The sequence below is a fragment of the Mytilus trossulus genome, chromosome 9 (assembly GCF_036588685.1).
Source record: "Mytilus trossulus isolate FHL-02 chromosome 9, PNRI_Mtr1.1.1.hap1, whole genome shotgun sequence".
NCBI lineage: Eukaryota > Metazoa > Mollusca > Bivalvia > Mytilida > Mytilidae > Mytilus > Mytilus trossulus.
The window spans coordinates 72536154-72560311 of NC_086381.1; the positions used below are offsets into that span (position 1 = coordinate 72536154).

The following is a 24158-nucleotide window of genomic DNA, read 5'->3' on the forward strand; positions in this document are numbered from 1 at the left end:
ACAAAATAAATCTTAGTGATTTATTTAATACCAAACAGAAATAATAAACTTTCGTAAAAGATGGTGTATCACAAAGGTGCAAACTATATCTATAATACTAAAATAACGAGGTTCAATTTGTCAGCCGTCATCACGTAAAAACGATGAATCAAAGAATTCAACTTTATATATAACTAATATAGTACAATGCTGTTGATTAAAAGTTACACCACTCCAGACCCTTTTGTTTTCCACATAGGTACAGCATGTACAGTTTTCAATTTGTTTGCCGGAATGACGTAAAACAGCGAATCAAAGAATTCAACTTTATTTATAACTCAAAAAGGACAATGCTGTTGATAAAAAATACTCCTTTCCAGGTCCTTTTGTTTTCCAAATAAAATTAATAATACCAATAATTGATAAGTTCCAGGTCGACGGATTCAAACAGAAAGATGTTGAAGGCAGAGAAAACTGTGCATCTTATAATCGGCATGACTTTATCAGATGACAATTCCAATACTAAAATAAGGCTTACGCATAGCTACCGTAAGGGTACCCAAATTGCACCTATTTAGAAAAAATGGCAAAGGAAATCTTACAAGATTTTCTAGAGACTAAACAATTTGTATTTTTATGATTTGATACTATGCACGTCTTTCAACATAGGTAAACATAGTTAGACATACACAAAACGTTCACAGTATTTATCAACAGTCTCAGATGGACTGTTTACTAAAAAAGCAAAATGTGCGAAAACGTCATCATGCGACGTCATCAAAACGTCATCTATTTAGAATTAGCAAATACAATATATTACAAGTATCAATTTCGTAAAATATGAAAAGCAAGCATGGGGTAATATGCAATTGTTCAAAATATTTGAAGAAATTAAACAAAAGATCGGTTATTAGAATTTTGATGATGTGATTTTAAGCATGGATTCAATTTGGGTACTCCTCATTACAGAATCCTGTTTAGAGGTTGGAGGTTGATTCAGACCCATTTTTTTATGACTCAATATGGATTAAAAATTAAATTGGTGTCCCTATACAATAGAGAAGGATAGGGCTTCAAAATAAACACATTAAGGACATTTATTTCTGGATCATAAAAAAACGTAGGTGAAAAAACTGTCAAAATAGGTGCAATTTAGGTACCGTCACGTTATATTCTTTAATTCAGTCACAGACCCGTGATATCACGGGTGTGTTCTAGTAGTTATAGCCTCTGGTCTTTGTTAGTCTTGTATTATTTTAATTTTAGTTTCTTGTGTACAATTTGGAAATTAGTATGGCGTTCATTATCACTGAACTAGTATATATTTGTTTAGGGGCCAGCTGAAGGACGCCTCCGGGTGCGGGAATTTCTCGTTACATTGAAGACCTGTTGGTGACCTTCTGCTGTTGTTTTTTCTATGGTCGGGTTGTTGTCTCTTTGATACATTCCCCATTTCCATTCTCAATTTTATATATATATATAATTGTCAATTTCCATATCATATTGTCTCTTGTGGAGATTTGTGTCATTGGCTATCATACCACATCTTCTAATTTTTATATTAACAGTTTTGTTTAAATACAAATACTATGTGTTTGCAGTGGTGGATCCATCCATTTCAAAAAGGGGGTTCCCAACCCAGAGTAAAGGGGCGTTCCAACTATATGCTCCCATTCGAATGCATTGATCGTCCAAAAAAAAGGGGGTTTCCAACCCCCGGACCCCCTCCACCCCCTGGATCCCCCACTGGTTTGAGTTCGAATGGTTTACCAACTTTCTACTCGAGAATTCAAACAATAAAACAAATTAAACTATACATACATATTTAATGTTATGGCGAAAACATCAATATCAGCATTCTTTATTTATATTTATTCTACATAACATAATAAATTAATAGAAAAACTTAACACAATTTTGAGGAATAAAATATCCTCATTCTATCCAACCTCTGAAAAGATTGAGTTTGGTTAAATGAAGTTTTCAAATACTCATAATGAATATTAAAAAAAAGTAAGAAACAACGGATCCGATAGAAAGCCAAAAATAAAACATTCGTGTGGGTGAAAATAAATGCAGAAAAATCAGCGTGCATAGACTGATTGATATCCTCAAATCGTATCATCACTGCTGTCTGTATCACTATCACTGCTTTCATCAGAACTCTCCTTCTTTTTCACAACTGGGGCCCGGTTTCCTTTACCTACCAAAGTCTTTGCTCGAGCTGCCGAAGGTGGACGAGATGTGACTGTATGTGACGACTTGGTTGAATACACATTCTGGGCGTGATTTTGTGAAACTGGAGCCGTTTCCGGACTAGGTGAAGGTGTTTGTCCTAAACGAGCTTTAAGACGAATAGTTGGACTGAAACAGAAATAACGAGTTTTGTTACATTAATAAATGATACTTGTACTAGGATACTGCATTAAAAAGTTATTTTGAATGACACTTGGCAGTCAAATGTACAAAGAATCAATTAATAGTTTTACTTCGGTGCCTTCAGGCATGATCGATGCTGATTTTCGTTAGAATAACATTTATGTAAAAAAAAAACCAGCTTATAATTTGAGTACTGGTACGCGTTTCGTGTGTTTACGACTTATCCGTGGCGCGGGCCCTGAATCAAAACATTTGGAATGCCAATTCAATTACGAAGATGAAAAGCTTTGGAAAGTTCAAAACCAAGCATTCCGACCAAATAGTTGTCGTTGTGCGAATCTTTATCAGTTGTGCTCGAGGCCAACAGTAAAATGGTGTTCAACAGACACAGTGGCGGATCCAGAAATTTTCAGAGCAGTTATGCTTCTGTAATTCCTTATATAGTATTTTTTTCCGCAGATCCCTGCCCAAAACCATAAATCCGCCTTTGGGGCGTCGTAAAATAAGTTCCTAAATCAAACCAGACGTGACTCTATTGATACATATCGCATGCACAACTTTAGGACATTAATCGGTGATATGAAAGCGCAAACAATTGTCTTAAATTTATAAAAACTAGGAAAAAAAGATGCCTAGATTTTTGAATTTTTGATTAATTTAATTTTTTAATCAATTTTCGTCAAACAAAATTTTCTATGCAAACTTTTTAAACTATTTTAAAAGGATCCATTCATTTATATTTCATTAAAATAAAATCTATAGAAAAAAGATTTATTTCTATTTTCGGTTCCAGTTTAACTTACCACAGCTACATTTTAAATAGCTGTTACGTGTTGTCTAGACGACAATAGACTTATAGCTGAGATGTAAAGCGAATCACTTCTATATATGATGAACACTTAATTGATCAAATCACCAGTCTTAAAATCTCTTTAAATAAATTAACAACTGTTGCAAGGAATTCATCATGAAATTGAGAATGGAAATGGGGAATGTGTCAAAGAGACAACAACCCGACCAAAGAGCAGACAACAGCCGAAGTCTCTTCAAATTCAATGCTGCGAGAAACTCCTGCTTCAATCTAAATTGTGATGAATTTTAAGTTGTCCTTCGTAGTTTGATAGAGGTGATGATATAAAGATGTTAATCTCATTTGAGTACCACAGAGAACTCTGGAATGAACCATACGTTTTACTTGTGTTAATTAATCGTAAGTATATTTAATTAGTGACAATTTTACTCACCCTCTTTTTATTGTAACACATTCGCATTAATATTTTGTATTAACGTTTTATATGAGGAAAACAAAAGTTAATTTAATTTACTAGATACTTAGTATTTTATTATATTCTATGTTACATTTAGATTAAAAGTAAGAAGAAAAAAGATTCAATATTAAAGCAAGGTAGGAACTGCCAAGGCTTCGCAAAATTTCCAAAAATGGATTTACAGTTCCAGTATTCAGAGGCTTTAAAATGTCAAGGAATAGATTCACTGAGTCCAGTGTTGAAAGATGGGCGTTAAAAATTGAAGGAATAGATAAAATGAGTCCAGACTTTAAAGCTTGAAAATGTCAATAAATAAATTTACTCCCTGAGTACAGTCTTCAGAGTTAGAAAATGTCAAGGAATAGATAAACGGAGTCCAGCCTTCAGAGTTAGACAATGTCAAGGAATAGATAAACGGAGTCCAGCCTTCAGAGTTAGAAAATGTCAAGGAATAGATAAACGGAGTCCAGCCTTCAGAGTTAGAAAATGTCAAGGAATAGATAAACGGAGTCCAGCCTTCAGAGTTAGAAAATGTCAAGGAATAGATAAACGGAGTCCAGCCTTCAGAGTTAGAAAATGTCAAGGAATAGATAAACGGAGTCCAGCCTTCAGAGTTAGACAATGTCAAGGAATAGATTCAATGAGTCAAGTCTTTAGAGCGTGAAAATGTCAAGGAATAGATTCAATGAGTCAAATCTTTAGAGCGTGAAAATGTGAAGGAGTATATTCAATGAGTTCAGTCTTTTACAAAGAGCTTGAAAATGTGAAGGAATAGATTTATCGAGTCCAGAATTCTGAGTTAGAAAATTTCATGGAATAGATAAACTGGTATTATACTGTTGGTTTTCCCGTTTGAATGGTTTTACACTAGTAATTTTGGGGTCATTTATAGGCTTTTTGTTCGGTGTGAGCCATGGCTCCGTGTTGAAAGCCGTACAGTGACCTATAACGGTTTACTCTTATAAATTATTATTTGAATGGAGAGTTGTGTCATTGGCACTTACACCACATCTTTCTATATCTATGAGTTCAGTATTCAGAGCTTAAAAATGTCAAGGAATAGTTTGACTCAGTCCAGACTTCAGAGCGTGATAATGACAAGTAATAGATTCACTAAATCAGTTAGAAGAGTTCATGTATGTAATTCTAGTAGTATGACTTTTATATACAAAAGCTTTAATATAAATAGGTGTAAGTTTTTTTAAAATCTATAGTAAGCTTTGTATTTTGAACGTCCTTACTGACAGCTTAAATGTATTAGAACAATTTTTTTAATTATCTTTTTTATTTTAGATTGTTATATTTGTATTGTGTTTATTTGTCTGTTCATTCCCTTTCATTGTTGTAGCTTGGCAAAACCTGTGGAACCAACATGTTGAAACATATTATCAACATGCAGTATTTAGATAATTTCGTGTTATTTTGTCAATCATGTGCATGTGTATACATGCATTCCAATGGTGTGTTATATATGCGCATAGTGAACTAGATACAATAACATATTTGTAACCCTATGAACCACACCAACAAGTTAACCGACAACCATTGGACAACAGGCTCCTGACAACATATCGTGCATATTTAAGGCTAGACGAGATAACCTCAGAAGACTCCCGGCGCCAGGTCATAAAACCAGGCAAATACACAAGACAAGCACGTGTTATCTTATAATGCCGATTTTTCTAGGTCTGTTTGATTTTATGTTATGAATTAAAAATATATGATATCATAGTTTCATAGTTTTAGTTGTATACATAGGAATGGCAATACCTAGTAGTGTTTTCCTTGTTTCACTTTTGAATATTGACATTATCGTGTTCTTTTTAATGAATGTACAAAATGCTGAACACATGCACAACCTTCTCAAATAAAGATCAAATAAAATGCATGCATACGAATTCAAATGAGTTGATTATTGACTTGCAAGCATATAATACATCAGCGATATCATTTAGCTTATTTTGACCATTTTGTATCAAACTCACTGCTTATAGTGACATGTATAGTTGTTATTTCTGTGTCATTTGGCCTCTTGTGGAGAGTTGTCTCATTGGCAATCATACCACATCTTTTTTATATAAAAGTGAAATATTTTTTCTACATTCGGCTTTTATCATTGAAAAATTGGATACCTAGCTGGACACTCATTCATTTCTTGATTTGTTTCTTTTCATGAGACAACCTTCTTTTACATATGAGTTAAAAATGACGATACAGGGGTGACTGTTTATTGTCACGGACAGGAGAGCAGGGATCACAGGGTTACATTATTGTATCCAGCATGGATCACATCCAGCTAGGGTGTAAATCTATTTATAAATAAATAAGGGAAAAGTACAAATATACAGCATAGGGAGGAATCTGCAACATTATAATGGAATCATCATTATATATTGGTGAAAATTAGATTAAGATCACTGAACATTTAGAATCAAAACATAACAACGTGAATTTAGTTAGCTGAATATTAGTTTGGAAGAGGTCACAAAATCTAAAAATAAAATGGCAGTAGAAAATAAAGCACTATGTTTTACCTAGAATCAGCTTCCCTATAAATAAACAAAGTAAACAACTTGTAGTATGTATCTATGATGTGATTTTTTTACTTGTGTGGTGACTGCAAACAGTATAATTGCATATTTCAAGTGCATTATTAAATCAAACATAAAGAGATGCATTAAGGTTTGTATTTTCAGCAATTTGTTATCATGTTTCTATGTGCTACATGTGAGATCAGGTAAGTTACTGGATATGTTGTAGAACAACCCAATGAGATTAAATTCTGATGGGATGGTCTTCTCAACAAATATATATAAACGTATGGTAACTTATGCCATGAAGTAGCAGGATACTGGCAAAAGCAAATTAGTGTTGCATTTCTGGTACATGTATATTCTTGATTTGATTTTTGGTGTTTTAAAGCCACATTTATTGTCTTTTTTTTATTCTTCTTTTTTTTTAATTTTCATATATAAGAATTTATTTAGGTCTGGTGTCTTACAGTTTCTACTCATCTTTTACAGTTAAAGAGATAATATGCAAAACTGGAAAATCTTGGAGTAAGGGCAATAACTTCTATGAATATTTTTGTGTCACTCGTACTATTTTTTTAGCCAAGGTAGTCATGTGTGCTACTTACTTGGTTAAAAAACACATAAAATATTGAAACAATCATCATAAGTTTTTTTTAAAATATTATTGATTCAGTTGCTTCAAAGGAGAAGATATTTTGAAAAAAGTTATGACTACAATTATAACTACTATGGCACCAAGTGATGAAAATAGCTCACATGCCTTTTTTTCCAGGTGAGCTAAACGAAAATACCTTTTGATATAAATGAAACCAGTGTTCTACTTGGTCCAGGTGAGCAAAACAAAACAAAAATTGACACATAAATGAAACCAGTGTTCTACTTGGCCCAGGTGAGCAAAACAAAAAGAACTTTTGTCACATAAATGAACCTAGTGTTCTACTTGGTCCATGTGCGCAAAATAAAAAGAACTTTTGACACATAAATGAAACCAGTGTTCTACTTGGCCCAGGTGAGCAAAACAAAAAGAACTTTTGACACATAAATAAAACCAGTGTTCTACTTGGCCCAGGTGAGCAAAACAAAAAGAACTTTTGACACATAAATGAACCCAGTGTTCTACTTGGTCCAGGTGAGCAAAAAAAGAAGAACTTTTGAAATAAATGTAAACTGTGGTAATTATCAAATCGGGTAAAAAGAGGGAAAAAAACAAATTGTATAATCAATAGCAGTTTGAAAATAAAATGTCTTACCTTTCATTACATAAGAAACTATCAGCTGAAAATTATTCTTTTGGGGTTTTATTTACACGTTTGTAAAATAGGAGAAACACATTTCATTTAACAGCAAACTTCATTAATATGAGAAAATCAGTCATTTATTATATATATGTAGTGCTATACAATTTTATATACCTGAAGATATTTATGTAATTCCCAAATCAAAAGGCACAAGTTTGAATCTTATTCAAAACAAGAATGTGTCCATGGTACATGGATGCCCCACTCGCACTATCATTTTCTGTGTTCAGTGGACCATGAAAATTGGGGTCAGAACTTTAATTTGGAATTAAAATTAGAAAATCATATCATAGGGAACATGTGTACTAAGTTTCAAGTTGATGTAACTTTAACATCATCAAAAACTACCTTGACCAAAAACTTTAACCTGAACTTCGCACTATCATTTTCTATGTTCAGTGGACCATGAAATTGGGGTCAAAACTATAATTTGGCATTAAAATTAGAAAGATCATATCATGGGGAACATGTGTACTAAGTTTCAAGTTGATTGGACTTCAACTTCTTCAAAAACCACCTTGACCAAAAACTTTAACCTGAAGCGAAAGGACGCACAGATGGACGAACGAACGAACGAACGGAGGCACAGACCAGAAAACATAATGCCCCTCTACTATCGTAGGTGGGGCATAATAAAAATCAAATTGGTAAAAACAACAGCCTACAAAATTGACAAAATGTAAATATGTTATAAATATCAATTACATAATATTAAATTGTGTTAGCTGTATGTAAGTAAACGTGCAAAGCTAATATAGAAGTGAATTGGTTTAATTATGGAAAGCCTCTACTAGAAAATTTTCTCCTGCACAGTGTGTATATATTTGAATATGCAACATGTAATACCCAACTCCTCTTTATTGTTATTCATGATAACTATTTATGTGCCAACTCCAATACTGTTGTGATTAACAAAAACTTTTCACCAAAATGTGTGATTACACCTTACCCTGTATCAGAGGGGAGGTATACAATTACCAAACAAAATAAAGTACCCATCAAAATGACTATGTAATTATTATAGCATAGTGAAACTCATCTTTTATGTTTCATCTCAATGTGAGATTGTATTTACATTCCAGTGTATGAAACCTATAAAACATTTTTTTAATTTTCAAACATTTTTTAGACATGAGTCAGTTTTAAGTCCAGATCTAGAGGCAAAACTTCTAAAAGATTGGTAAATAGTGGTTACGATCTTCAGTTTTATACATTTCTTTCTAGTATTTGCACAATGAATACCAAACCACACAACATGCAAATGTAAGATATGTATTGAATAAAATTAACTATGTTATTAAACAGCTGGAAAAAATGTAAAAATAAAAGGAGCTAAATCCTCTAGGTTTAAGCTTAAAAATATAAATCTAAAAATCTAATATAAACCAATTAACACAGACATTCATTTCTACCTTCAGTTTGTATAAATTCCTCTCCTTCTAGATATATTCCTTTATACTATTATTCCAATGTCTTGCTAATAGATGGTCTGAAATCTAGCTTTAAATCCCTAAAGGTAGTGTCTCCTTAAATGATAAACCACTATGTAACCTTGAATCCCCAAAAACAGTGTCTCCTAGATTGGTGATTTAAAATGTAGCTTTGAATCCCGAAACTAGTGTCTCCTTAGATGGTGAACTATACATGGGAGGATCCAGCCATTTAAAAAAGAGGGTTCCAAACCCAGAATAAAGATGGGAAGGGGGGTTCCAACTATAAGGCTCCATTCAAATGCATTTATCCTCCAAAAAGGGGGTTTCTGGATCCGCCACTGAATAAGTGTAGCCTTGAATCCCTAAAATCAGTCTGAAATGCATTGTTACTCTAGCCACCATTTATTAATGCTATTCTGCATATACTAGCTATATTTGGCAAACATTTTTTGACTTTTTGACTTTTCAATTATCTTCAACTTTGTTTTTGATTCAAGCACAACTGTTGAGTGTTATTAAGACAAGACATCATCTGGTCTACCAAGTTATAAGACTGGTACCGTTAGCTATTAAAACACATCAACATTTCTACATATTGTTTAATGCTATAAAAAAAGTATAACGATCACACAGTTTAAATATACAAAATGTATAATTCAACTAGAGGATTCAAATAATCTTAATGCTCACTACTTAGCATCTGCATGTGTGTGTTGAGTTAATAAAAAAATCCAAATTGAATTCTATCAAATTATTTCAAAGCATTATTTCACTTTGATAAATTTCAAGTTCCAAATTTGTGTATAATTTCAAGTCAAAGAAATTATTACGTTTTATTTTCCTATAGTTTAAACCAAAGAAAACATGTGACACCCATCTTTATCCTTTGCTGAAACCTGTTTGACATTAAATATATCTAAGAGAAAAAATTGAATATATCACTGAAATCATGTAGAAACAGATCTGTTGATATTACTCCCTGAGTTTTAGATATCAGACAACAGTGCCATGATGTCTTGTCAGTAAGAAAGTTGGATGCTATTTTTAACTTAAACATTCAACTGGTGATTTGGTACCAAAATTTTCAATAATTCCTTTTCATTTTGAAAAAAAATGTTTTATAAAAAAGTTTAATGAACCAGGAAATCTATCAGGAAACAATACCACAAACTAAATTTATGAAATGTCTTTCCTAATGTGGCTCAAATTCTTCAAACATGAAACAAAAGAATCATCTTCCAGAAAATCAAATGTATACATATAAATTCACCTGCTTATTACTATGCTAAGACATAGTTGGTCACAAGGTACAGTAGTATGTGAGCATTGTTTTTGTTTACATTTACTGCATAAACAAGGCACACGTGTATATAGTGATGCCTCTTCCCAATAACAGAAAAAACTGCATTTCAGATCTATGAGCTACGTGACAACAACATATTTTATTCTTATTTTAACTTGTTGCATTAACCCATATTTGATTTCAAAAATATTATACTGAGTAACCAGCATTTTTTACAGCTAATTTATCATTCTAAAATGCAAAGCACTAGCACGAGCCCTATAGCTGGAAGCTTAGTAACAGATTAAAGTAATGGTGGCAAGTTACATTTGCACAAGATACCAATATGGTTAAATGAAATGTTTTTAATTGGAATTTGAAACTAGTCGACATCACAGTAATTTTAGTAGACACTAAATGCCTTTTATGATTTCAAAGATTTGTAAATGTGAAAAGACATGATATATTAAAGTGAACTAATGTGAATCAGTAGTACAGTAGAGTCCATGAAATATTAGTATGTACAAATTCAAAATTTATCAGTTTGACTTGTTCTGTATACACAGGACCCTACATCTTTGAACAGCTAAAGAATAAGACTGAATAATAATGTTGTACCTGCTAGGAAAGACGATATTTGCATTTAAGAGAACTGAAATTCCTTTAAGCAAATTTTATTTCAAATTTACAATCAGCACACAATGCAAAATAACACTACGGTAAAAAATATAATTGAGACAAATATTTTTAAAGGACGAAACAAAATGTCATACAAAGAAGCAGCCCAACACCACATCCCATCCTCATTAATAATTATATATGCTTATCCTTCAAACAGCTACCCTGAAAAATGGAATTAAAAAACAAACTTCAAACTTGGTCAATATAAAACATGTTAGTTTATGAAATGTTTTGCTAAATCATGACAGATTTACCAAACCTTACATGATGATGTTATAAAGTTACTTTTATCTACTTTTTGTTATAAATTTATTAACATCTTAACTAGATTAACTAACACCATAAGATCATATCTATGGCATAAAGTTCTCTCCATAGAAGAACCACTGGCAAAATTTATCTTGAGATGTGAGATGAAGTTAACATGTTAAAGATGCAGTACAATCTATGAAATTCTTGATTTGAAGTGATAAATGAAAAGCCACTTTATTTACAGATATTTAAAAAAAAAAAAGTTTCCAAAATTATTCAAATTCCTAATTTTTATGTCATCTGTTAGATCATACCTCATTAATATGCATCAATGTAAAGTAAGTCACAAGTTAATAACTTTCTTCTACTAAAAATCTGAATATAGATTCACAATTTCATATAAAGATGACATTTAGGGGAGTATTGATGATGAAAAGATATTCCTATCCAGGTGAGCTATCAAACATTCTAGTTCTCTAAATTGTATGAATCATTATCTTTTATAAAACAAACCATCACCTTTTAAAACTTAAAGGCTGTCAGTATAAAATTTATGCATCAAATTTACCATGTGCTACAAAGTTGATGCACCAATTCTTAGTTGGTTTAATCAATAAAGTAATTCAAATTAAAATGATAGGCATCAATTATTCACACCTCGACATTTGAAAATCTCCCTCTGCTGTATAAGGGGTAATACTTTTACTGATATATTTGCCGTAGAACATATATCATGCTGTTGTCTTTGTTATTTCTTTTTTTCTGCTATTTAATTTAGCAATTTTTGAAAAATTCTTGCAAGCAACCTTCTGATTCTTTCATATTAATTGAACCATTAGGACCTCAGGGAAGATTAACTTATTGTAACTAACTGAGTTTACCCTTTTTAAATAAAGAATTTATTATTATTATTAGTATTCATATAAAACAAACTAGATACCATAGAAATGGGAGCCATCTCTGAGAGCCCCGCTGTCAATAACATGGGGGAAATAAGTTGTATTGATAATCTGATATGAAGCATTATTTGAAGTTATTACATAGTCTCATGTGTGATTTTATTCTAAGAGCGGACACAATCTGTCAAGAACAACGAATGGATGGACAGCCCGACGAACTGACCTTTGACCTAGGATGCATACATTATGACACATTCTCTGGTGTTGATTAATATATATGTTAAGTTGAAAATGTTTGTCAGGTATAAAGTATGAAATAATAACAGCTGATAAAGTGTGGATCAAATTTGTTAGCGATGGACAGACCAACAGACATACAGACCTTTGACCTAGGAAGTTGTACATACATCATGACACACCCTCTGGTGCTGGTTAAAATGGATGTCAAGTATAATATTTGAAATCATAACGGTTCTTAAGATATAGAGCCGACACGATTTTCACCACAGGACACAGGGTTGTCAACTGAAACTAAAGTTTTTTTGACCTTGACCTTTGACCTAGGAAGTTGTACATACATCATGACACGCCCTCTGGTGGTGGTTAAAATGGATGTCAAGTATAAACTTTCAAATCATAACAGTTATCTAGATATGGAGCGGACACGATCTTCACCACAAGACAAGGGGTTGTCAACTGAAACCAAAGTTTTTGACCTTGACCTTTGACCTAGGAAGTTGTACATACATCATGACACACCCTCTGATGTTGGTTAAAATGGATGTCTAGTATAAACTTTGAAATCATAACAGTTCTCAAGATATAGAGCGGACACGATCTTCACCACAGGACACAGGGTTGTCAACTGAAACCAAAGTTTTTTTACCTTGACCTTTGACCTAGGAAGTTGTACATACATCATGACACGCCGTCTGGTGGTAGTTAATAAACATGTAAAGTATAAAGTATGAAATCATAATGGTTCCCTAGATATGGAGCGGACACAAAAGTGTTACGGACGGACAGACTGATCACTATAGGGCGACCTGCCTAAGGCGGGGCCCTAATTAACTGGTTTGGATTGTGTAAATTAACTATAACCATGATAACTGTGCCACAACTTGCCATATTATAAAGAATGTTACCATGTACACTTGTTGCTATGTAAGGGTGAACAAGATTTTCTCTCCATAGCAGAAGATATAACATGCTTTTCAAGAGACATATCTTCAGAGGGTGATTTGGTTAAAAATATATAGCTAAGCTTGAAAGAATATCTGAAGAGTTGACACTTATGTAGAAGGCAAATTTTGGTCAGCAAAAATCATTTTAGGGACTTTCCTTTTTAAATTTTAAAGAGTTCAGTATTTTTGTGATTTTACTTTCTGAAAAGGAGTATGTCCACTCATCTGACACTTTCACAATATATATGTTAATTATTTATTACACAAGCCCGTAACCCTACTTCCCTTCTTAATCTGCATTAAAGTCTGTATTTCAATATTTAGATGGTAGTGGTTAACAACAAAAAAGAGCCTTATAAGTTAAAAGAGATATAAAAACAACTTTCCTTGACTGAAAACCCTTTACTGATATGATAATACATTATTTTACAGGCCATTGTTTAAACAAATTATAAGACATAATCATTTTATTCATATTTCAGTGGAAATAAATTTGGTAGAGGCAGTAATAAAAAACCCATGAAAGTTATGTTTTAGATCCCCTTCCCTGAAAATTGTAAAAATAGGTTTGGTGGCTTCATAATACAACACATTAAAATCATTTGCCTTATATAATTTGAATAATTCTTGAGGTGAATGTTTTTTTATAAAAAGTTCACAAAATCTGTTACTATAAAATGATATATTTGAGTGATAAACAATAGTTCCTCTATTTATATCACATAGTATGACAATATCTATCTTTTTTCCCATAAAGATATACAATGTACATGTATATATGAATACAATATTTGACATTTTCTATCGTAATTTATATATATAATTACAATGTATATACACAACAAAAATTTGCCAAATAATACTAATTTTGAGTTATATATACACGATCCACTGGTAAGTGAAAGGTTCTGCTTGGAGAAAATTTTCTGTATTAGAGGAAAGTTAGGTGCAGAGTGCAAATTTTAAAGTTCTTACGTTGTCAATTCAGAATCAGCTCCTTCTAACAGTTCAGATTTAGTTGGAAGTCGACCTGAAACATAGCAAAACCAGTTTATAAAATATCCCTCTTACATAAAACATTTAACAATTTTACATGTATACAACTTCCAGAAAAAAAATATGTAATTTTCAACTAATTTAAGTTTAAAGGTTTTACATTTAAATAAAACACTTAATAATCAAACATAAGGATCTATTTAAATTGTCTATTTTCTCTAAAAGTACAAATGTATTTATGAAACAAATTATTTTTATATAGCTGCATACACTGTCAATGCATATGAATTTTATGGAATGAGGAGAGCTTTATTTTTGTGGCTACTAAACAGGTGTTTAAACAAATTCTGCAAACAAATGTAAAATAACAACAACAACAAAACTCAAATGGGAAGTCCAAAATCAAATGGCAAAATTAAAAACTCAAACACACCAAAAAACAAATGGATATGAAGTGTTGTTTTAATTTTTGTTTGCCACAGTATACATTCAAATAAAAAATAAGAAGATTCATTTGACAAACAGAAAACCTTTCACAGAAGTAATACTTTCATTTTTAGTCCATACCTGTTTACATGTACTGTGGATTCACTTATTTACGTGGGTACCAATTTTTGTGAATTAAGGAAAAATTCGTGGATATATAATTTCGTGGTTTTGCCTAAGTTTGCATTCAAGCCTATGGGAAATGTGTCATTGGTTGAACATTTAATTTCGTGGTTGATTTTTACCCATGAAATCCATGAAAAAAAGATATCCAACGAATAATAATGAATCCACAGTACTGAGTTTCATTTTTTTTTTATTACTTACCTATATGATCATTGATTGACTCACTCTTTGCCATGGCCATTAAAAAACCATAAAATGACACTCTTGGTACATTAAATAAAATCTCCTTTAAACTGTTTGCTGGTGGTGTACTGAAAAAATAATAATATATCTTACAATTCGTCATATGTCTTGCCAGCTTAAACTAATTGTATTGACTGTTAAAAATAATGCCCTATCTCACCTAAAACTTGTGGTACCAAAATATACTCATTGATTTAAGACCTATCATACTGTTGTATTTTAAAATTAAACTTACTGTAAACCAACTTATTTTCACAGATACTTTATTTCTCATTCCTTTTCAAGCCCATTTCGTGACAATTTAATTTTGCGATTCTTATATTTACTTGATGGAGTTAAGTAAGGAAAATCCAAGTTTGACATATTCAAGACGCTTTATATTCACGATAGTTTTCTACTCGTGAAAGTCGCGAAAAATAAATCCCTTGCGAAAATTAGTTGCTTTACAGTATTATAATGTAGTCAATGAATCTTTAAGACATCTTTATACTAAACCTATTGGATGTGTACTGGTTGATACTTAAGTCTTAATAACATGATTTGTTTTGATTTTTGGTGTTTTAATGCCACTTTTATGCACTGCATTGAGGCTATTTCGTGGAGGCCAGTTTTTATTGGTGGAGGAAGCAGGAGTGCCCAGAAAAGAACAACCTTTGATAGGAAAACTGACAAGCCTAATCAATTAAGGTTTTGAGTCGAGTGCACATGCACAAGCGGGGTTTTAACTCACAACCTCAGGGTTAACTGGCTAGTGATAACAGTAGTAACAACTTACACCACTAGGCCCCTGAGGCCCCTCTTGATAACATGATTTTTTTATTAGTTGTTATGGTTTTGAACTATCTTCAGCAACCACAAGTGTTCTCAGAATGGTGCTTTGTGTCTTAAGACTGTGTAAGTTGTCTTCTTTTTTTTGTTGCTTTGTGTGTGATCTGATGAGTAAGGCCTTTTTTCAACTGACTAGTATAGTTTGTGCTTATGTTGTGCTGATACATCACTATTCCACAAATAAAAATTGACCACCATGAAAAAGCAAAATAGTGCTGAAAGTGCAGCTAAACAGCAATCAATCAATCATTCAATCAATCAATTATTCAATTCTTATAATATCCTATGGTCTCCAAATATATTTATAGTTAGACTTAGCACACTGCAATGTATGATATACCTATAATTTGACCTATCACATAGTGGGAACACAGCTCTGAAGTATTGCATGGCATCAACTCCATCTGCAGGATGGTGGCTATTCTGATGAATACTGGTGTCGTCTGTGCCTGATGGCACTACAACAGGGTCCCGAGGACTTCTCTGAGTTTGAATTAGGGACTGGTATTGGTCATGTACTTTCTCTATAAACTCTGCAAAGAAATATGATGACATTACCTACAAGAACTTGATATGAGGGTAATATTAATGTTATCACTGAGTAGGCATCAATATCCCTGTTCTGGATTTGTACTGTTAAAGAAATGTTTGAAATTCCAAATAATGTTTTTGTCAATTGATTTTTGTTGACATGATAAATTGAACATTTGGTGAAGAGATAATACAAGATGTGTCAAGAAAACCCAAAATTTTGCCCAAATGTATGCCTATTAAATGATTATGTCATCTAGACCTTTGACATGCTGATACTGATGCTCATATAAACTTTCAAAACACAATTATTATCATATAAATAGACAATCCAACAATCAATATTGCAATCTGTAAACACTAATGGAATGTACAATATAAATTACCTTCAAAGTAAAACTGGATTTGAAATGCATAAATAAAGTCAGAGAAACTAATGAGACAGTCCATAGCATCATCAAGAAGAATGATCCTACAATATATAAATGTAAGATATAAAATATGAAATAATCCCTATGATCATCAAGAAGAAGAACTATACTTAAGGTAGATCATCAGTACTGTAAATCCAGAAATTATTGTGTGCATTTATTATTGTGATTTTATCTTTTTGGACTTAAATGCGATTTTAATTTTTGGGATATTGAGAAAAATTCAAAATGTGAGGTTAAATTATTGAGACTATAACCATGTTGCATTTTTGGCAATAATAAAAACCTCACAATAATTTCTGACTTTACAGTATATATTTTCTCAGATAGATTTTTTTATATCTTGCCAAAGTGTGACGAAAGTTTCATACAGGGCAAGTATATATCAGAACATCTGACAAAGCATTCAGTAAACTGAAAGTTGAGTAGAGAAGAATCTGAAACCACATCACATGGTATAGCATATTCACATGAAGCTTGATAACAAATTTGTTAAAACTGTATTTGTTTATCCCTTTGAAAATGCAAAGAAAATGTCATACATCGTCCTTATAAGTAAGAATATATAGGTAAAAGGTTAACAAGAACTTTAGAAGTTGAGGAATGATGAATCACAAAAACCATTACGCAGTAAGGAATAAAAGCCTGATTTTGATCTGTAGTTTCTGACAAAAATGTGAAGGAAATTGCATGGGAAGGAAAGATATGTTGACAATCAGACTTTACATTATTTTCTTTATATCCACCCTCTTTAGCAGCAAGGGTATAAAAACTTGCATTGAAAATTTGATTGCATTATTTGTATTTAACAGTAAACAACTAAATGGGAATGTGACCATGGGACACAGATGATGCCCCCACTAGCAATATCATATAAAGTTATAACGGAACATAACTGAAGAACGGTAAAAGTGATGCTACCAAAATTTGTACTTTATCTGAGTTTTGTGGTAATAAGCATTGAGAATAAGTTTTATAACATTTGGTTGAGGCAAGCTTAAGTTAGAGAATGTAACTAAAAGTTTAGCAATTTTTCAATTTATAAAGGGGCATAACTCTAGAACAGTTAAAGTGTGGTGCCAACAAAACTCAAACTTGATCTGTCTTTTGTGGAAATAAGCATTGTGTATTAGTTTCATAACATTTGGTTGAGGCAAACCAAAGTCATAAAACGTAAACAAACTTTGGATGGTACATACAGAAGGACAAGGGTGAAACTTAATACTCCACTACAGCGGGGAATTAAAAATCATTGGAAAAAACTAACCTATTTGAAATAGGAAGCAACTTTATAAATCTTACCTTGCTGTCTTCTGTACAATTTCAAATGGAAAGTCAGGACATAACAAAGTAAGAAGGGAATGGTATTCATTAACACTGAGTAAATCTACAAAATAAAATATAGGTTAGTGAATATCTCCATCAACAAAGTCACTTGGGAATGGTATATACTCATTAACACTGAGTAAATCTACAAAATAAAATATAGAATGATGAATACCAAGGCACATTAATGCTTGCTTAATAACTTGACTTGCAAGACATCTAAAAATTGGCTCTAAGGTTTGGTGGAGAACTTAAATTGGATTTTCAAACTGTAAAGTTTTCAATTTAATGTTGCAAGATTCCAGCATGACCTGCGTTTAATGGTAAAATTCCAATCATCCTCTTGGAAGATAAACTTCATCATTTTTCATTTAAGTCATGTTTTGTCTGTACTTTTTATATTTATAATTGTTTTGGTTCGCCTCTTTGTAACTTTTCCATAATAGTTTTTATGTTTTAACAACCAAAGAAATAATTTTAAAAAGTTTTGATACTTACCTCCCTTTTTACCAATCTGTCTGTAACATTTCCAAAATAAACGTACAAATGATGCTCTGTTGTGTGATGTCACATGTACAAATGAGTATTCTCTAAACATTGTATGGTTTCCATCTCGTAAGGCATTGAAGCTAGAATCATAAACTTTCAGTGAAAAACAAAATAAATTTTAATCCCTAAATGCAAATATTCTTTTTAACTTAATATTGGTGGTATTCCACTCCATTTTACTGACATAGGTAGTCAATGTCTTTTAACCTGCCCTAGTAGCACACATTTATATAAAGCAAACAATTTTTTAAACTGTCTTTCTATCCTTTCATACTCATTGAAAACCATTGCAATAATACTGATGTTGTATAATCTTTTTATGATGTATATTATTTTGTTTATTTACATTTAGAAGCAAAATTTAATGATTAGTCTCTTTCATTCTCTTTACACAGGTTACTTTTGGCTATGCATCAGATCTTGTCTTCCTTCACTGTTCATAAATTTTGCTATTTGAAATCTTAGTACAAAAATGTATTTGATTTTAAGTACTGTGGATTCACTTATTTTCATGGGTACGAATTTTCATGGATTCAGGAAAACTTACATGTTCCTGGATATTTGATTTCATGGTTTTACTGAAGTCTGCATACAAAACAATAGAAAATTTGTTATTCATTGTAAATTTAATTTCCTGGTTCTTCTGTACCCACGAAAATTGTTATCCGACCAATAATAGTGAAACCATAGTACATAAAGAACAATCATTCTTTGCTTGGTTATTATTTAGCATTATTTTACTGTTTCCTCTACTTTTACAGTCTACCATTTTGTGTCTACTGACATGACTGATATTAAAATAGGCTTTATGTTATCTATTTTTATTGTAGATCTTTCTGTGTACAAGGTTGAGATTATGATGGTTAAACTATTTTTACCATGCATTAGATGTTAATGTGCCTGTGTTAAGTCAGGAACCTTGTCAGTGGTTCTCTTTTGTTATACATTGTATATATGACTGTATGTTATCCTCTTGATGTGTTGTTGGTTGTGAGTTGCTATCATATTCATGTTTACCCCATGAGATTACATATTCAATTTGAACTTGAAAAAGGTGTGAAGTAGCACTATGTTCATTAACAAACTTTCCCACTATTTTAGATGTTGACAATCGATATCCCTTTGTACGAAGGCATCTGTAGTGTTGTGGAGGTTAGTAGAATTCCAAATGGGACTATATTCAACCTCTGTATTAATCTTTTAACTAAAACTATATTCTTTGACTGATTCTTTATAGCACTTACTATTCACTTAGGAATTTAATAGAGTTCAGTTTTGGATTTTCTTCTCTGTGTTCTAACAGCTGGGCAATACTATCCTCAAAGTATATTAGTATATTGTGTTTTGCTGAAAAATAATAATTATTTATTTAAATTTTATGCAATTACATAAAAACTTTGACAAATTTATATAACTTAATTAGTATAGGAATTATCCTAACAATTAAATTACTTTGTCAATATTCTTTTAATAATTACAATTATAATGCATTACAAAATAAGAAGATGTGGTATGATTGTCAATGACATAGTTCTCTCAACCAGAGACCAAATGATGTACAAATGTATAATAAATTAACAACTCTACACGTAAGTCACAAAAAACAATGAGCAAAACCAATAAGTGCATAGTTAAATATATGAGGCCCTGCAATGGCAATGCAAATCAATCCAAACAAAAAACTAAGTAAACATGCATTTTGCCTGTCATATAATTGTGTGTTGTTTTTTTTTTTTTTTTTTGGGGGGGGGGTGGGGGGGAGGTAGGAGGATTCCTGTTACCCCTCTTTAGTTATTTTATTTTATCTTACAAAAACAAAGTTCAAAATCATTAGATAACATTTTGTTTATAAATTAAATAGATTAGTGTTATTGTCCGTTTATTGTCTTAATTTTGTATGCCATAACTATTTAAAGTAAATGTGTTTGTGCTAATAAATATTGTCTATTGTCTATTGTTAATAAATCCACAATCCTAAACAAAAATAACTAGGAAATATATTTATAAAATGTGGTAACACTATAAACTAAGAGGCTCTAAAGAGCCTGTGTCGCTCACTTTGGTCTATGTGAAGATTAAACAAAGGACACACTCAGATGGATTCAAGACATAATTGTGTTTTGGTGATGGTGATGTGTTTGTAGATCTTACTTTACCATGTTTACTGAATATTCTTGCAGCTTACAATTATCTCAGTCTATAATTAACTTGGCCTAGTAGTTGTAGTGGAAAAAGTTAGTAAAAATTTACAAATTTTATGAAAATTGTTAAAAATTGACTACAATGTACAAATGTACATGCAACTCCTTAGGGGGTCAATTGACCATTTGGCCCAAGGACACAGTTATCGTCCTTTGGTTTTCGTTGACTACGAATATAGTCCCTAGTGTAAACAGTGTATAACTTGCATGTTTTATTTGATATACCTTCCCAATTTATTTCTTGATATTAAATGCATGAAATATTAAGTTGGGGGATGTAATTACATGTCAAAAAAATTTTGGTGCTGAATCTTTATGTTAAGTAGTGAATCGGTCCAGTTCTAAAAGGTCAAATTTTATCACGTCTGAAGCTGTCAAACTGAATTTTACACCACCTTAACACAGAGTTGTCAATATTTTGAGTTAGAGCTGGTAGAAGTTTCTATAATTTTGATATTATTTGTCTCACTGGTAGTACACTACACTGTAAAAAGCTTTTTGAGAAAGAGCAGGTGCAATTTTTTTAATTTGAATTTATTGTCTAAAAGAAATGCACTACGAAATAACTGTGTTCTCGGGCCTCTTTAAGAGGACAGAAAGACTTGACCAATCTTTATAAAACTTTGCATAAACTAAGCTAAGGCAATAATGAGATAGTTTGCCAAGTTTCATGGCCATATGTCATATATAAGAGAAACTGGGGTCATTTTAGTATTGACATTTGGATGTTTATTTTTGACGTATAAATTAAATATCTTCAATTGTCAGGATTTTGGCCTAAAAATTTTTAATTTTGCTAAAATTTCCTTTTTAAATGCTCTTGAATATTAAATATTAAGTATTAAAAGCATCTGCACACTCATTTTATTTATCAGATGTATTGTAATTATTCCAAAGTCAAATTTATATGAGCCTATGCCTGAAAATGGAGATTTTCCTATTTAGGGACGCCTTATATAAATATGCATTTTTCTCAGCCAATTTGAAGTTTATGAAGTTTTTTAAGCCTAAATTATTCTTTCATATATATTAAATGTACTTTAAATGTATAGAAAAATTACAAAAAGTATACCACATGGGTATAAAATGGTCTTGGGCCATGAAGTTCTGAGAATTATTTAGAGTCAATTTAGGCGGAAGTCCATATTGACATATAAAAATGCACACAGAAGCTATCAGAAGTGAAAATGTGTTACTTTTTGCTGATTTCTATGCTAAGGTGTTATGATACAAGAAGTCTAATTGCAAAAGGACTCTTGCATTTAAATTTTTAAAAGACAATATGGTCTGACGGCTGTTTTTTTTCACTTTTCAATGGAAAACTTGCATTTAGTTTTACTCTCAATAGGCATAAATTTGGACCACTTACTATCATACAGGGAAAAAAATATGGTAGCCTATAAAGGAGTTAGGTGTACTGTATAAAGTAAAGTGCTTCTTTTACAGATTTAGTGAAATATTTGTGATGGACTACAGATTTGATGTACAAAGCGCTTCAAATTTTACATACATCAATTAGGCCGTTTAACCAGGGCCATGAATATAAAATATGCTGAACTTTTTTTCTGTGATAATCTACTTTTCTCTTTATTCAGAGTTCACAAATGGTTAATTAAATTTGATTTAAGCATAGAAACACAAATATCAGGAACAAAAAAGCTGTCAGATTTAAATTCAGCATGCCTCTTAGACATAAAATGTAAACTGCTTTAAAATGCTTATTATACATGTTATAGCTGTAGAATGCCAAAATGGTACATTTTTACAGAATTTCTGTAAACCAAAGATGTAAATCCTTTACTTTGATTGAGTTTGACAAATTGAAACCAGCAATTCATTCAGGAAAGTTGCCAAAGTACAGAATCTAGATTTCAGGAATCCATCTCTTAGGCCCAAGGACACAGTTATCGTCCTTTGGTTTTCGTTGTCTACGAATATAGTCCCTAGTGTAAACAGTGTATAACTTGCATGTTTTATTTGATATACCTTCCCAATTTATTTCTTGATATTAAATGCATGAAATATTAAGTTGGGGGATGTAATTACATGTCAAAAAATTTTGGTGCTGAATCTTTATGTTAAGTAGTGAATCGGTCCAGTTCTAAAAGGTCAAATTTTATCACGTCTGAAGCTGTCAAACTGAATTTTACACCACCTTAACACAGAATTGTCAATATTTTGAGTTAGAGCTGGTAGAAGTTTCTATAATTTTGATATTATTTGTCTCACTGGTAGTACACTACACTGTAAAAAGCTTTTTGAGAAAGAGCAGGTGCGATTTTTTTAATTTGAATTTATTGTCTAAAAGAAATGCACTACGAAATAACTGTGTTCTCGGGCCATTTTGGTCAAGTTGACTTATTTATAGGTCTTACTTTGCTGTACATTATTGCTGTTTACACTTGATCTCTATCTATAATAATATTCAAGATAATAACCAAAAACGGCAAAATTTCCTTTAAAATTACCAATTAAGGGGCAGCAACCTAACATATATAGAAAAGTAGTAAAAACTTATTCTGCACTAATTGTGTACATGGGTATTATCATAGTGACATCAATGCGGAGTTTTCCCTGTGTGACAAGTACAATAACAAAGTCTGAACAAACCGACATGATGACCAATTATAAACCCTATCGCCAATCCCTGCTGACCTGTCTGCTTGAAATTTTGACGCAATACAACAATCACTTTTCCATTGTAGCGTCAGATATTTTGTTTTAATATATAATGATGTCAAAATTTTACGGGAACCTGTGTGGTATCCAGTATTGGCTTACAAGTGTATAGACTACGGTAGGATATATGATATATATAAGGTCTAAACTTCAATTAACACTTTTTTCGTGAACAAGAAAGTAAAATACACTTAAAATCTTTTATAATAAACGCACCAAGGTATTTTTCTGCTGACATAGAAAATCTATCTTCCGCTGACATTTCGTTTTTCTCTTGAATACACGAAATAAGGTCAATGATTTATTTTAGTTGTCACAGTTGACATGACAACCACTGCATTTTTGTGGATATCTCGAATTTTCTTATTTCGATTATCTCATAAGCGGTTTAAGCTGTACAGCGTCATGTCCTTATTTAAGTGTGACGCATACTCTCCCAGTTTCTACAAAAGGGGTTACATTTGGTTGGAAATTTGGTTTGTGGTGTTCAAAACAGTATTAAAAAAGTGCTACTCTGCGTCTAAATGATGTGTATTGAAAGTGCGAAGAAACCGTTACATTTAAACGTTTAGA

General features: G+C 31.8%; 1 protein-coding gene across 3 annotated transcripts; it reads right to left on the reverse strand.

Moving 5' to 3' along the window:
- Positions 1 to 1785: 1785 nt before the first annotated feature.
- Positions 1786 to 24154, reverse strand: LOC134683361 (centriolar satellite-associated tubulin polyglutamylase complex regulator 1-like). 3 transcript variants are annotated; one of them, XM_063542618.1, is made up of 10 exons: positions 23802 to 24154; positions 19950 to 20052; positions 18655 to 18785; positions 18133 to 18217; positions 16786 to 16871; positions 16209 to 16401; positions 14999 to 15108; positions 14165 to 14219; positions 6161 to 6175; positions 1786 to 2343 (listed from the first exon to the last, which is right to left on the reverse strand). In XM_063542618.1, exons 1-10 carry the CDS (start codon positions 23845 to 23847, stop codon positions 2091 to 2093), a joined length of 1077 nt encoding a protein of 358 aa, XP_063398688.1. In that variant the 5' UTR covers positions 23848 to 24154; the 3' UTR covers positions 1786 to 2090. The 3 variants fall into 3 exon arrangements, with proteins under 3 accessions (XP_063398688.1, XP_063398689.1, XP_063398690.1); XM_063542619.1 differs by lacking the exon at positions 6161 to 6175 and having other exon boundaries at positions 23802 to 24152; XM_063542620.1 differs by lacking the exons at positions 1786 to 2343; positions 6161 to 6175 and adding an exon at positions 10073 to 11016 and having other exon boundaries at positions 23802 to 24151.
- Positions 24155 to 24158: the final 4 nt, after the last annotated feature.

What these genes read in the sequence shown, in the direction of transcription:
- LOC134683361 (XM_063542618.1), bottom strand. Translation starts at nt 23,847, where the DNA reads ATGTCAGCGGAAGATAGATTTTCTATGTCAGCAGAAAAATACCTTG. An exon ending in ATTGTACAGAAGACAGCAAG is followed by an intron (nt 16,872 to 18,132) that starts GTAAGATTTATA and finishes TATATATTGTAG; the next exon opens with GATCATTCTTCTTGATGATG. An exon ending in GTCAATCAATGATCATATAG is followed by an intron (nt 14,220 to 14,998) that starts GTAAGTAATAAA and finishes GCTATGTTTCAG; the next exon opens with GTCGACTTCCAACTAAATCT.